Source organism: Diceros bicornis, chromosome 32 (genome assembly GCF_020826845.1).
Source record: "Diceros bicornis minor isolate mBicDic1 chromosome 32, mDicBic1.mat.cur, whole genome shotgun sequence".
NCBI lineage: Eukaryota > Metazoa > Chordata > Mammalia > Perissodactyla > Rhinocerotidae > Diceros > Diceros bicornis.
This window is the reverse complement of record NC_080771.1, coordinates 10,451,656-10,465,206: the sequence shown is the minus strand read 5'-3', so window position 1 is coordinate 10,465,206 and position 13,551 is coordinate 10,451,656. Positions and strand designations below refer to the sequence as shown.

The window sequence follows — 13,551 nt, the reverse complement described above, 5'->3', positions numbered from 1 at the left end:
TTGCCAAAAACAACACGCCCAGGCCTTTAGCATTCTACCTATAAGATTCTTCATGTGAAAAATACACAGAACTTTGCCTTTAAGATTAGTCTCAAAATTAATACTTAGAGGACTGAAACCACAAAAGCAACCTCATCTTACAAACCTGTCATTTGAGCAGGTAAAACTACTGTAGAATTGTCAAGGTGGAAGGTCCTTAATGCCACTAACTTTAAATTGGGGGAATTTAACTTTGATGTGTTACTACACAAGCCAGCACTGTTTAAATCAGGGAATGGGGACAAACACAAGTATATTCTTAGTAAATGAAAACTTTCATGGCCTTACCTTATCATTCATCATTAGCAGAGTTCTTTTATAAAAAGAAGCCAACATTCAGGTTACTCAAAAATCAGCAACTCAACTGTTGACCATCCAGTGACAGTGGACACAGAGTAAACTGCTAAGATGACACGAGTCTCTGCCAGCATCATTCATAGTAAAACTTTATTGAACAGAAAACCCAGCAAAGGTGTCCACCTGTGCAAAGTTCCCCTTGGTTTAAAGTAAAGCACTGCATTTAAAAAGCAATTATACATAAGTCTTTCCTAGAAAAGTCCTGCTAAAACACGTCTAGCAATTTCATTGATTATGTAAAGTAGTACACTTAGTGTAATTTAAACATTCCAACAGGAATCAGATCAAACCAGCAGAACCACTTCTGCATCTATGACATCTATGTACAAACACACATGCAGACACACACATCTGGAAAGTTCCTCAGGCATCAACATGCGACACTAATGCCTTCTACTTACAATGCCTATGAAACTACATACAGTATGTGTTAAAGCTCTTCAGAATCAAGACATGGGAAGCCTTGGCCGTCTTTTGTTCATCAATTTGTATCATGGCTTCCTGTCTTACTTTCTGCTTTTGCTTCGTCACAAAAGCATCTCATCCTCCTTGTTGGTTCTTTTACTAATTCTGTGCCATTGCCATGTCCAGGTGAGGAAGTCGAGCTGGAGTCAGGTGATCCAGTCCACGCCAGGAAAAGCCTCTAGCAGCCAGAGAGCAAACGCCATCAGTTTGCTATGGCTGGGGGCCCTTCTGGAAGAAGAGAGGCAAAGAAAGTCTTGAAGACGAGCCAGGCTGTGCTCATAAATGAAGGGCTGGTCTGCTCGCCATCCACAACGTCCCTGTCTGGAGGAAGGTGATTGGGATCTTCAATTTCAGGATCAGGGCCTTCCTACAGTTAATGAAACACAATGAGAAAACGATTAGGACCATGATAAACACTAAATAATGTTAGGAGAGGGCAGAGTAAATCCCCGGCCCCTTGCCCCGTACACGAAGCAGCCAGGCTGGCAGGATCCCCGGGAGTGACGTCCTAGGCTGGAGGAGCTCTTTCTCAGGCCTCTGTAACACAACCGTGCGGGCGACCCTCTCATAGTTTTGACTATTCCAGGCAGCAAGTACCAGAACAAATGAAGCAACCAAATCTTCAACTATTATTAAACTAGTAATTAAGTTAACCACTTCATTAAAGGTGGATCTTCTTCTAATTTTGGCAGTGTTCTGAGTTAAAAAAAACTAAAAATGGAAACCCAGAGGTTTTTTTTTGTGTGTATGTGAGGAAGATTAGCCCTGAGCTAACATCCAACGCCAATCCTCCTCTTTTTGCTGAGGAAGATTGGCCCTGGGCTAACATCCGTGCCCACCTTCCTCTGCTTTACATGGGACGCCGCCACAGCACGGCTTGACAAGCGGTGCGTTGGTCCTCGCCCAGGATCCGAACCTGCGAACCCCAGGCTGCCGAAGCGGAGCGTGCGAACTCAACCGCTACGCCACCAGGCCAGCCCCAAAACCCAGGGTCCTAAAAACAGATACTAGGATGACACTTTATATAATAAAGAATATCCTTTAGGATTATCCATTAAACTGACTTATAAAAATTCTATTTCTGTGTTATTTTCCAAGAAAATCTCCATTCTGTGAGACATGCTTATGTTCCTAATCCTTAATTAGAATAACTATCCATTAGCAGTCTCCAGGCTGTAACACATTGTTACAGGCCACTGAATGCTCAAAATAGTGAGCTTAAAAAAAACACTATTTATATATGCCAAAATGCAAACTGCCACAGGACAAAAATACCTGATGGATCTTACGGCACAATGTTTTAAAAAGAGCTATTGCTCTAAGAATAAATTTGAAAAAATCTCACAATACTTAGTCTAGTAAAATGGCTGGATATATAGGTATCTACGAGGCTGGATAACTAAAGGTTAAGGAGTTGAGAGCCTGGCATTTCACATCAGCTCGCCAGGCTCCATCGAAAGCTCCATACCTGTAAGTTATTGTTGGGGTCCTGATTCACAGCTTCATAAGGAGGCCCGCCATTCGGGAAGTTCTGAACCGGCCTCTGTCTAAATGGAAACCACCCAACGTGATGCCTTCAAAGGAAGCACACACAAGTCCGTCTTAGCTGACACCACAGTGAGATTTACCCAAGACTCAAGGGTCTTCTCGATTAGATGAGGCCCCACTCGCTCCCCTCCTCTAAGCAGAGCAGCACTCTGATCAGAAGCCCACAGCAAGGCCCACCTGCATTCACTCCATCACACCATCTCCCAGACTTCCCCACCAGCCCGGCAGGGTCTTGAAGGTCACTATGGGGACTACGTTTTATTCACCACTGTATACCCAGCAGCATAAACAGCACCTGGCACACAGCAGGTGCTCAATAAACATTTGCGAATCTGAACTAAACCTTGCACTTGACACCTGAACGGGGGAGGGAAGAAAACACACACACACACACACACACACACACACACACACACACACACAGAGCTGTGATTATAAGATTTGTAATAACATATAATAATAAGACGTAAATTTGGTCACCTACATATGCCATTCTAGATACAGGATTTAAAGAATTGACTAAAAGTTTCATTTGGAAAATCCAATAAAATCCAAATCTTGAAGCAAATATGACAAAATATTAGCAATGATTAATACTGGATATGTATTTGTTTTATTATTCTAAATCTTACTCTAAGATTTTTAAAAATGAAAACAAAAATCCATTTTTACTATAGAGGAAAAATTTCTTCTGTCAGTTTTAACCACAAACAAGGACATGTCCCTCCAGGCCAAGGTTTCTCACTCGACTTCGACACTGTTGACATACGGGCTGGACATGTACTGTGGGGGCTCTCCTGTGCACTGCAGGATGTTCAGCAGCAACTCTGGCTTCTACCAACTAGAGGCCAGTAGGGCCACCCCCTAGCTGTGACAGTGACAACGTCTCCCAACATTGCCAAATATCCTGGGGGCAGAGATGTGCAAAATGATCCCAGCTGAGAACCACTGCTCTGAGCCATGGATAAAGCCTGACCTTTATCCTGGAAGGCAGCTAGCTGGAGCCTGATCAAGATAAATATTTTCTCACTCTTAGGAAAACAAATGCAATTTTCCTCTCCATGCCTCAGAATGGCTGTATTATTATGGTTCACGAGCCTGGCATGTGCCTTATCTAGAGGGAAAGACGAGAATGTTCTTGCAGTAACACATGATTAACTGTATGCCTGGCAACGCACAACCACGCCATCCATTCCTTGAATCTAAAATGCCAGAATGACATACTATTTAAATAGGCCTCCTTAAATAATGATCAAGACTGCTCAAAAAAGAGCAAAATCTGTATTTGGTCTGAGTCACTGTGGAGTGTAATTTGTAGTAAAGGAAAAAAAGGAAAGCGAAATCGTTTGCTTACAGGTACATAACCATGGTGGCTCCCATGACCATGAGGAATCTGCTCAGGGAGGAGTAGAAGTAGAGGATACTGAGAAAAACAGAAAACGTAGCTGCTGAATAGGTCCAATCCAACCAATCTCGGTTTATCTCATCATCTTCCTCTACGATAGGGCCACCTTGTGCATTCATCCGCAAATTTTGATTGGCCCCAGGATTAACCACCACTTGAGGAGCAGCATTCTGATTGGCTGGCTGGTTTTCCGCTGGAAACTGGTTGTGAATGGGAGCTGGAGCAGGTGCAGAGACCACAGGTATCTCTTGCGCACTTGGCGGGGGAACAAAAGCCCCGGATGCAGCAGTGGCCGCTAAACTAGAAGACAAACGACAGAGGCAGATCCTGTTGAGAGCAAAGCACCGTGAAGATTGGGCTTCTCACAACCTTATTCACGCAGGGGTCTTTTCCTATTAAGAATTATAATACCTACAGACTTGATTTTTCTTAAACTTAGTGAAGAACTTCTTTACCAACAGGCATACCTATAAATGCCTCTTCTGCTCCTAAGAGAGGCCCATCGGCAAATTTCATCTGGAATTAAACATCAAGGCCACCATAAAAGTACGGTGCAGCAGCAAATTAAAATTTCCACAAAGCTCTCAAGATACCACAAATTGAAAAGGAAGTGACATATTCTCAATAAAGTCATCGAGCTGCGTGTCAGACACAAGCAGCCCTGCATCGACAGACGAGTCAGGTGCAGTTATCAGTTACACGCGGCTCCACTCTCAGACCCAGACAGCGCCGTTTCTGCAGAAACTGATGCAACACCCCCATCCCTCCTTTCCTAACCTGACAGGCAACAGGGGCGGGAGTTCCCTCAACCCCGGGAGCCTGGCCACGCCCAGCACGCAGGGAGGACTCACTACTGCATGTAGTACTGCCGCGCGTACATCTGCTGGAACCAGGAGAGCTGCAGCCACCCGTACGTCGTGTAGCCTGAGAAACCAGGCCCCAGGCCTTGGAACGCCAGCTGGGCAGCTTCAGGCCTACGAAGAGTTGAAAAAAATGCTCATTTGAGTCGGTTTAGTATGAATAAACGAAAACTAAGTTGAAATTACAATCAGGAATTCATACCAAAGAGACAGAAGAATGGGCCTTATCACGGCCACACGTAGATTACCGTGTGATACACCCGTGTGACACAAGCACAGAACGCGCTGACTGACAAAGCCCTCCAACCACGGTCTGGACTCCCCGGGAAAACAAGAGCCCTCGCCCAGCACTGGGCGCTCACCCTGCCACCACTGTACAAACCAGCTGGACCTCTTCAGGCTGAGTGGATTCCCCACTCCCAGTTTTGTCTCACTGCAGGTCTGAAGCCACTGTTCATGTTTTAGAGAGCAGCTCTAAAAAGCCACACTCTTCTCAAAGCCTTTCCTACAGGAAACTCCCCCCTCCCCCAGTACCCATTTCTCCCTCACCCTAGATCTGAACTTTACAGGAGGCAGAGTTGTGTGTGGCATCACCCACGCACGCTTACTGACCACCCGTGCCCTGTACAGGCTGCTGAGCTGTTATCTCACTGGATCCCAACAACCTTGAGGGGATGGAGCTCTCCCCCATCCTGCCATTTTACAGAGGGAGCCCGAGAGCAGCTCAGGGAAGACAAGGGATGCGTACAGGTCCCTGAGCTAGTAAGTAGCAGGGCTGGATTTGAGACCTGTTCTTTTGACACCAAACTCATGTTTCTTCTATCATGCAACATAGCCTGGGGCAGGGCGTGCAGGAGTCATCTTTGGCTTTGTGAGCCTCACACAACGATATCCTTTGGCGGCACTTCACAAAATTGAAGCTAATAGAATCATAGATCAGGAGTTGGCTAAGTGGTCATCTCTGCTGGTCAACTCATACCCTTAAAGTTATATGCACTGGCTGTTCAGTAAATATTTGCTGAATGAAATCAACAAGTCTTATTATGGCGAAATTTGCATAGTCAGAGAGGGGCCTCAATTCTCAAGTTGTATAGCCAGAATAAGGGAAGCCGTTTTAAGTGTTTCTATCCAATAATGAATCTAATCATCCAATTTATATGCTGACAGTCTTTTAACCAAATTCCACATCCAGAGTATTTCTAAAATACTATTCCAACACAAGTAGGTCTTGGCATGATACTGTTCATGATGATTTAAAAAAATTAAGGTGCATGGAAATGAGAGGATAACCAAGTGCTTTTGTTGGCTCTGATGGTGACGGCACTGCAGATGTGCAGGATAAGTAAAAGGCGTTTACAGGTATATCCTCAAGTATGTAGGGGTGAACTGACATGCTGTCTGGGAATTACTTTTAAACACTTCAGGAAAAAAAGGGAAGGGGGAATAGATGAAACAAGTAAGGCAAAACTTACATCATTATTGGGCCTGGGTGATGGTTATGTGAGATTCATTAAACACTTCCCTCTACTTGTGTATATTTGAAATTTCCATTAAGGAAAAAAACTCATTCCTCAAACACCTGACTTTATCAACAATCAAGTATTAAAAACTACTAGGAAAAGAGAGGCAGAGGAATTGGGGAGTCACAGAATTTCAACTCGTAGCATAACTTATTTTTCCCATAGGAAATTTCATAATAAGCTGTTCCAAGAGCTATGAAACCCAAATGTCTGAGCATTTGGTCACTTCTGGCTTTTGCTCTAAAGAAAAGCTCTGACTGCTCCAAAGAGACGGGCTTTTTTCCTAGCACCACCAACACAGGCCTTGGCAGAGCATTTCTTAAACAGCCTCTTCACCTTTGTCACCCATTGTTACGACGGACAAAGCACAAAGCCACTCGGCAAAACAGCTGCACGATGCTTACAGCAGCTGTTTTCTCTGCGGCAGCACTAACGCCCCATCATGAGGTCAGCACAATCAGGAGCACACCCCTGTAGGAGGGAAATGCCTTCGTTTTCAATGCGCGCATCTCCACTTTTTTATATGTTCCTAAAAGGTGGTGTATTAAGTTGAACGCATGACAGATCTTTAAAGTGAAGCCCTTATAAAGCAAAACTTTGTACATTTCGAAGTTCTACGACTATACAGTACAAACACACCGTATTCTTAAATTGATGCAAACGATGCTCATTCGTGCTGTATGAACCTGGTTCTTTATTGTAACACTCACCTCGAGATGTTCTCCCATCCAGAGGGAGAAGGGTTCCGAAGAACCTCCCTTTGCCTTAAACCATCACTTGAGGAATCCCCAGGATACTGTCCCTGATTAAGACCAGCGGGCTGCTCTGTGGATGCAGCAACCTACACAAGTGTAATACGAACATGAGAACAAAGGGTCTGATGCAATCACCTGAAATCAAGCTAAAACGTTATTTTGCTGTGAATGGCTTATGTTGCCCACCCCAACCTCTGAACTTGACAAAATTAAATGATGCAATGTTACGTAAAAAATATTCTGAAATTTGTTCAACACAATTTCAATATATAGACACCAAAAAAAATTCATATTTTTTCCTAGAGTAACTATGCTATAATTTCACTAAAGTCTTCCAATGTAGTTATCACTAGTGAGAAAGCTTCCTGATAATGTTCTATACATCTTATGGTATCAAATTTACTGAATCAAGAAATTAAATTTGACCTACAAGACTTATACATACAACCCGGCCAGCAACCTAAAGGAAAGAATTTCCTATGCTATGCTTAGATGTTTCAGGAAATAGTTGTAATGCAAATTTACAGAGCATCATCACATGAGAATTAACAGTGCACAATCGAATCAATGCTGTAAAGTGAAAAATAAATGATTTTGACTGTCAAACATAAATAAGTCTTTAGAGATTACCTGATAAAGACTGTGGCCTTTTCCTAACCAACTAAATAAATAATCACAATGAAAATTTCCAAAGGAAATACATTCACTTTTTTACTCTTTATAAAAATTAATGGTTCCTTAGAAGAAACTTATTACGTGCCAAATTCAAGAGTGCCAGGCTAGTTCAGGGATCTGGACACACAGCTACGGCAGGTCAAATCATATCCCAGAAGTAGTGTCCCAGAGAACTCTGTTTTCCCACTCCACTATTGCAAGTCTCCTACTATTATAGTAAATCCCCATTGCATCGATAACAGTTTCTAATGCCTGATTCTCACGGGGGAAGAAACAAAATACTACATGATAAAAAGGCTATAAAATCTTAAGAGTTGTATCCAACTTCCTTTATTTCTACCTTGAGGCTCTCAATGACACAGATTGTTACAATCATGAAAAAGCAGACAGACCTTTGTGCTGGTTTCTGGCGTCTTTGAAGGACTCTTCACACTGCACACCAGATGCAAAACATGCCGTTTTTCCTGCTAAAAGTGATAAGGAGGGACTGTAGGACCTGAATTAAACTTGGTAAGTGCTTCAAAACACTCAAAAGTTAATATGTAAGTGATGTACCTTGGGAAGCAAGTCCCCGAGACACTGGTGATCCAACAGCAGCTTCCCAGAGTGAATTAACCTCTGGTCCTCTGGGCACTGATGGAAAGAAAGAGGGGCAGAGGTAAGCATTCAGCCCCCACAGGTTCCCAAACAGAGGAAATTGCTTTAGACAAATAATTTGAATATGTGTGGTTTTTTCCAGCATCACAGGAAAACATTTTTTCAAAGGCCCCACAGACAACACTTTTATTTAGAAAGTGCTTAACTTTAAACTGATCTCTAACACGCAAATAAATTTAGGATGCAAATCATCTCCAGTCCACAGAACCTATGGCAACCTTGACTTCTTAACGCTCAGGGAAATTGCTTTCTGCCACTAAAAACACAGATTTTATTTGGGGCTCTTATAGTGACTAACTTCAAAACCTTGTATGGTCTCAGAGAAAACTCAAAGTCCTCCCAAGGTCAGCTTTCACCAAAACCACCCCGCACTGTCCCAAGACAACACGAAGCAATTCTAAACTTAAGGCCTCAAAGAGACTTTTCCTGACAAAGAAATGCAGTTAGAGAGGAAATGGCGTGTGGGTGACATTTCACACAACAACCCTGGGAGATTTCGTGTCCTTATTTTAAGGGGGGAAAGTCTGAAACTGACTTGTGCAAGGTCACCTGCTGCTAAGAGTCAAGATTCCAAGCCCTCTTCTCCCTCCGGTGATTTAACACCACAGGGGCACCACACGCCTTTATACAAATCTCACTTTTCAAATCCATTTATTTATTTATTTTGTGTGCGTGAGGAAGATTAGCCCTGAGCTAATCTTTTTGCGGAGGAAGATTGGCCCTGGGCTAACATCTGTGCCCATCTTCCTCTACTTTATACGGAATGCCACCACAGCATGGCTTGACAAGTGGTGTGTTGGTCTGAGCCCAGGATCTGAACCTGCGAACCCCGGGCCACAGAAGAGGAGTGTGTGAACTTAACCACTACACCACCAGGCCAGCCCCCTAAAATCTATTTTTAATTCCTTAAAAACTGTACTTAAAAATAATGGCCTCAAAGTCAGTGCACAAGAGATCACCACCAAGTTGTCAACCCACTCTTGCCAGAATAACCAATTCTGCAAAATTTAGAATAAAGCTGCTCCTTCCAAATAGCTTAAGTTTATAAAGAAAGCTATTTAAAAGAAACAAAACAATAACTGTGTCTATTTATCTGCATAAACCAGGATTTTTTGACACTGTGCAACTACAACAAACTACAGAAACATATTAGGTGCTGTGTTCAGCATTGTTCTCACTGACTTTATAGGTAAAGGGTCTACACATGAATTTGTGCATTGCTATTGCAGAGCTGGGGTCCTGCATGACATTCAAGATTCCATACCAGGAAAGGTTGGAAAACCACAGCTGCCTGTGATTTCAACTGTTTTCCCTGTTAAAGGCCTGAATTGACACTGTGTCTTTACCCACGGGGCTGATTTGAAAAAAATTAAGCATGTTAAGCAAACTACTATTATAAAGTAAGGCTTGTCACATCAGAAAACAAATGATGAGTGCGCTCCAGTCCTAACTTTCACACAAATTTACCTGACAGACCTTTTATTACAACTGTGAGTCTTCAGACCTAATAGGAGTGATGCTTCTCACCCAAGGAAGCCCTTAAGGAAAGCTCTCCTCCAAAACACTGCCTTTTACCAAATGATGCAACCAGACTACACCCGCCAACTTGTGTACCTAACAGCCATTCTCACCGCAACACGGCCACCTGGTTTCTTGGAAGCTGCTATGGTGAAACTGCAAATAACGCCCAGGAGAATGCTCAAGGAATGGAAGCTTATTAAATAAATAAGCAAATTTCCAAAGAACAACTCAGAAGGAAAACTGGCTTCTACACTCTTGACAGTATGGGAAAAAAACCCTGACCCATGAGCTACCACAAATAGCAACTCTTCAGATAAGAAGGGACAGTTTCACAATCTTTTCCTGCCCTGATGCCCTCTCCTGTTTGATGGAGAGAGACCCACACTTGCGGGCAGTAAAGAACACTGCTGACACTTACATAATATTAGAGTAGAAAGTAAATACAGGAAGGTCCAGCTCAGGCCTCCATCACGTGGTGGGGAGAGGGCGGTGCTAAGGGAGATGTTGACAGATGTGTCAACCAAAACAAAGCCAGGAGTCTCCGCAATTGAGGGAGCCAAGTCTTCAAGCCAGACTCAAGAAGACTCCTTCCGCCGGTTTCCCTTCTAAATCCGTCTTCACCAGAAAGTGCACCAGACTCTTCCCTGGGACTAAGCAAAGGCTGCGGAGTCCAGCGCGACGGGGAGGGGCCCAGGGCGGAAGGTGGACACGGAGGGGAAGAGCCACGTCTCGCTCCTGGGTGTGGGACCTTAAGTACACACTGCCTGGGCGTTCATCATGTTTCTCTAGCCACTGGCCCGGGGCTGGCACCTGCCCTCCCCTCTCCGCACTGAGACGCTACATTCGGAAAACTCATTTCACAGCATGCATGTTTTCTTAGCTCTGCCCACGGGATGCGATCCTAATGAGGAACACCCAGTCGCCCTGTCGTTTTGGGGAAACTGAGGCTTGGAAGGTGAAATGACTCACCCAAGGGCAAACTGCTGTTTCAGCGGCTGGGCTAAGGCTGGGAGCCAGATCGAGGGGACAGGCAGGGGTTTGGGGGAGGTGGGCAGGGGTGTGACAGCCCTAGGGGTTTGGCGACACGGGAGGCGAGGTGACAGGGGAAGGCAGCCCATCAGGAAGGCGCGGCGATGGCAGCCTAGGATGAGGAAGTGACAGCCCCTGGGCCAAGAGAGGAGGCGCCTAGGGCTGTAAGGCAGGAAGGCGATGACCACAGCCCTGGGGGAGGTGACCTGGGAAGTACCAGCGGTCGGGGGAAGGCCGGCGAAGGCAGAGGCTATAGGGTCTGGGAGGCGGACGCTGCATCCCTAGGGGAACGCGAGGAGGGCTGGAGGGATGACAGCGGGGCTCGGGGGGTCCCTCTCACCGGGCGCTCGGGGTAGACGCGGCTCAGATGAGCCTTGAGGCGGCCCACGCTCCAGCTGCGGTCGCCGCTCAGCTCCAAGTCGCGGTGGCGCTGGTTGGGGCTCTTGACCAGGAGCGTGACTGGCTCGGGCTCGGGCTCCAGCTCCATGTCTGCTGCGCTGTGCGCTCGGCTGCGCTCCCAGATGCCAGGCAGGCAGGCAGGCGGCGTCCCAGGCGCCAAAACCCCCACAACGACAGTTCACGTCTCTTGGGCGCGCACCCCCGCCTCGGGAGCCCTTTATAGGCACCCCGCGCCCGCCCCCTGAGGAGCGAACGCTCTGTGGCTGCCGCCCATTGGCTGAGGCTCAGGCCACTTCCCCAACGTGGCCCAATCGGCGCCCGGATCCGTGGGCGGAGGGGCGGGGCGAGCACGTGGGCGCGGGCTGATGCAACCCGCCGCCGGTGCGTCACCCGGGGTCGCGGCTGGTGCCCGGGAGCCCGGGTTCGGTAGCCATGTTGGGGTGTTCTGCGGCCCGCGCCGGAGGAAGGGGATCGCTTCCGACCTCGGCTTGCTCAAGGCGCCTTAGGGAAGGCCAGCTTGGCCCACTGCCTGTTTGGCAGCCTCTGAAAATTGTTTCCTCACAAAGCAGCACCCCCGCCCCTTTTGATCCCAGGCACCGAGGCCCACTTCCCCTTTCCCTCCCCCGGTGGCCCGGACGGCAGGGCCCACAGCCTGCCCTACAGGGGAGGCCTCCCCACGCTACCCCAGCTTCGGCTCACAGAATGGTTGGGCAGACCTCATTTGCAAGTCCACCTGGAAGGGCGTCCACGGTGCGCCTTGGAAGGGCCAAGAAGAAGCAGGGAGGCTTCTTCCGGGGCTGAGGACGGAGGCATCCGAACCACTGTTGCCAACATTTACGGCCTCGGACTTGAACGTCACATCCTCAAGTGTGAGACATCACCCTTGTGAATGGCGAGCACGCCACAGTCCGGCCTACTCTGGGAGACACTTGAAAAGAGCCTCACTGTGGGACACTGACAGGGATCCTTTACATTGGGGCTGAGACTGGGAGAGCAGGGTTCTCCGTGTTCTAAAATGTGACCACAAAGGCCTCTCTGATGTTGACACTCCCTTCCTCTCCTCTCTAGGAAGAAACTCTTGAAAAACAAAACTGCGTTGCGCCGGCCCCATCCTTGTTCCAGTCCCGTTGGGACATCTGCTTCTCCAGGTGTGTCGGCAGCTTGGCCAGGGCAGGAGGGTAACAGCAGGAGCGTGGTCTGGTTGGTGGGTGTATTAGTGTGCTAGGGCTGCCGTAACAGAGTGCCACAAACTGGGTGACTTAAAAGACAGAAATTTGTCTCCCAGTTCTAGACACTGGAAGTCTGAGATCAAAGTGTTGGGCGGGGTTGGTTCCTTCTGAGGGCTGTAAAGGCGAATCTGTTCCATGCCTCTCTCCCAGCTTCTGGTGGTTTGCTGGCAATCTTCGGCATTCCTTGGTGTGTAGCTGTATCACACCATCCTTGCCTTCATGGTCACGTGGCGTTCTCCCGGTGTTAGTGCCTTCACATCGTTTTCCCTCTATGCATGTCTGTCTCCGTGTCCCAATTTCCCCCCTTTTTATAAGGACACCAGTCATTTTGGATTAGGATCCACTCTAATGACCTCATCTTAGTTTCATCATCTGCAAAGACCCCACTTCCAAATAATGGTCACGTTCATAGACGCTGGGAGGTTAGGACTTCAGCAACATCTTTTTGGAGGACACATTTCAATCCATAACCGTCGGCCTTAACGTAACATAGAACATGGGGTGGTTTCCTTTTCAGCTGGCTTTATACTAAGAAAGGAGGTAGAAGGCTTTGCAGATAAATTGTCTCTGTGCTCAGCTTTCTGTGGTTGGTTTTTGTCTGCTGAGGAAGGCTCTGTCGCTTTTCATCAGGGTGGCTTCATGGGTGTGGGACCTGGGCAGTCACAGGGGGTCCCACTCTTGGTTTAATGCTCTGCTGTTACCGTCTGAAAATTCTTAGTAAATTTTGAACAAGAATCCTTGCATTTTCATTTTGAACTGGGTCCCACAAATTGTGTAGCTGGTCCTGCTTTTCATACACCAGGATGGAAGAAAATGACTGATTATGATCTGGTAGCCTTGCTACTAGCTAGAAGCTGATCAGTGGAGCCAGGCCAGATAAAAGCAGCAGAGGCCTTAGGGAGGCAGCCAGGCAGGAGATAACACCTTCACTGGGGAATTAAGTACGCCACATAGCATAGTTTTCTCCAGCCTGCAGTGACAAGCATTAGCGCCCTTTAAGACAGCACATCCATTTCCACTCAGTAGGAAGAAAGTATAGGGGTGTGGTTTTTTTTCCCTAGGGAAAAGGCAATCCCATTTCTGTGATTCCCT

General features: G+C 46.7%; 1 protein-coding gene across 3 annotated transcripts; it reads right to left on the bottom strand.

The window, feature by feature from the left end:
- Positions 1-467: 467 nt before the first annotated feature.
- Positions 468-11,414, bottom strand: HERPUD1 (homocysteine inducible ER protein with ubiquitin like domain 1). Of its 3 annotated transcripts, none has more exons than XM_058527866.1 (8): positions 11,172-11,414; positions 8,180-8,257; positions 8,017-8,091; positions 6,905-7,035; positions 4,666-4,788; positions 3,764-4,114; positions 2,330-2,435; positions 468-1,228 (listed from the first exon to the last, which is right to left on the bottom strand). In XM_058527866.1, exons 1-8 carry the CDS (start codon positions 11,316-11,318, stop codon positions 1,064-1,066), a joined length of 1,176 nt encoding a protein of 391 aa, XP_058383849.1. In that variant the 5' UTR covers positions 11,319-11,414; the 3' UTR covers positions 468-1,063. The 3 variants fall into 3 exon arrangements, with proteins under 3 accessions (XP_058383849.1, XP_058383850.1, XP_058383851.1); XM_058527867.1 differs by having other exon boundaries at positions 8,017-8,088; XM_058527868.1 differs by lacking the exon at positions 468-1,228 and having other exon boundaries at positions 2,356-2,435; positions 3,921-4,114.
- Between the last annotated feature and the right edge of the window lie 2,137 nt (positions 11,415-13,551).

Excerpts from the sequence above, each read along its gene's own strand:
- HERPUD1 (XM_058527866.1), bottom strand. The coding sequence starts at position 11,318 with ATGGAGCTGGAGCCCGAGCCCGAGCCAGTCACGCTCCTGGTCAAGAGC. Across the intron at positions 8,092-8,179 it reads TCGGGGACTTGCTTCCCAAG|CAGGAAAAACGGCATGTTTT; the intron begins GTACATCACTTA and ends TATCACTTTTAG. Across the intron at positions 1,229-2,329 it reads ACCCCAACAATAACTTACAG|GAAGGCCCTGATCCTGAAAT; the intron begins GTATGGAGCTTT and ends CATTAACTGTAG.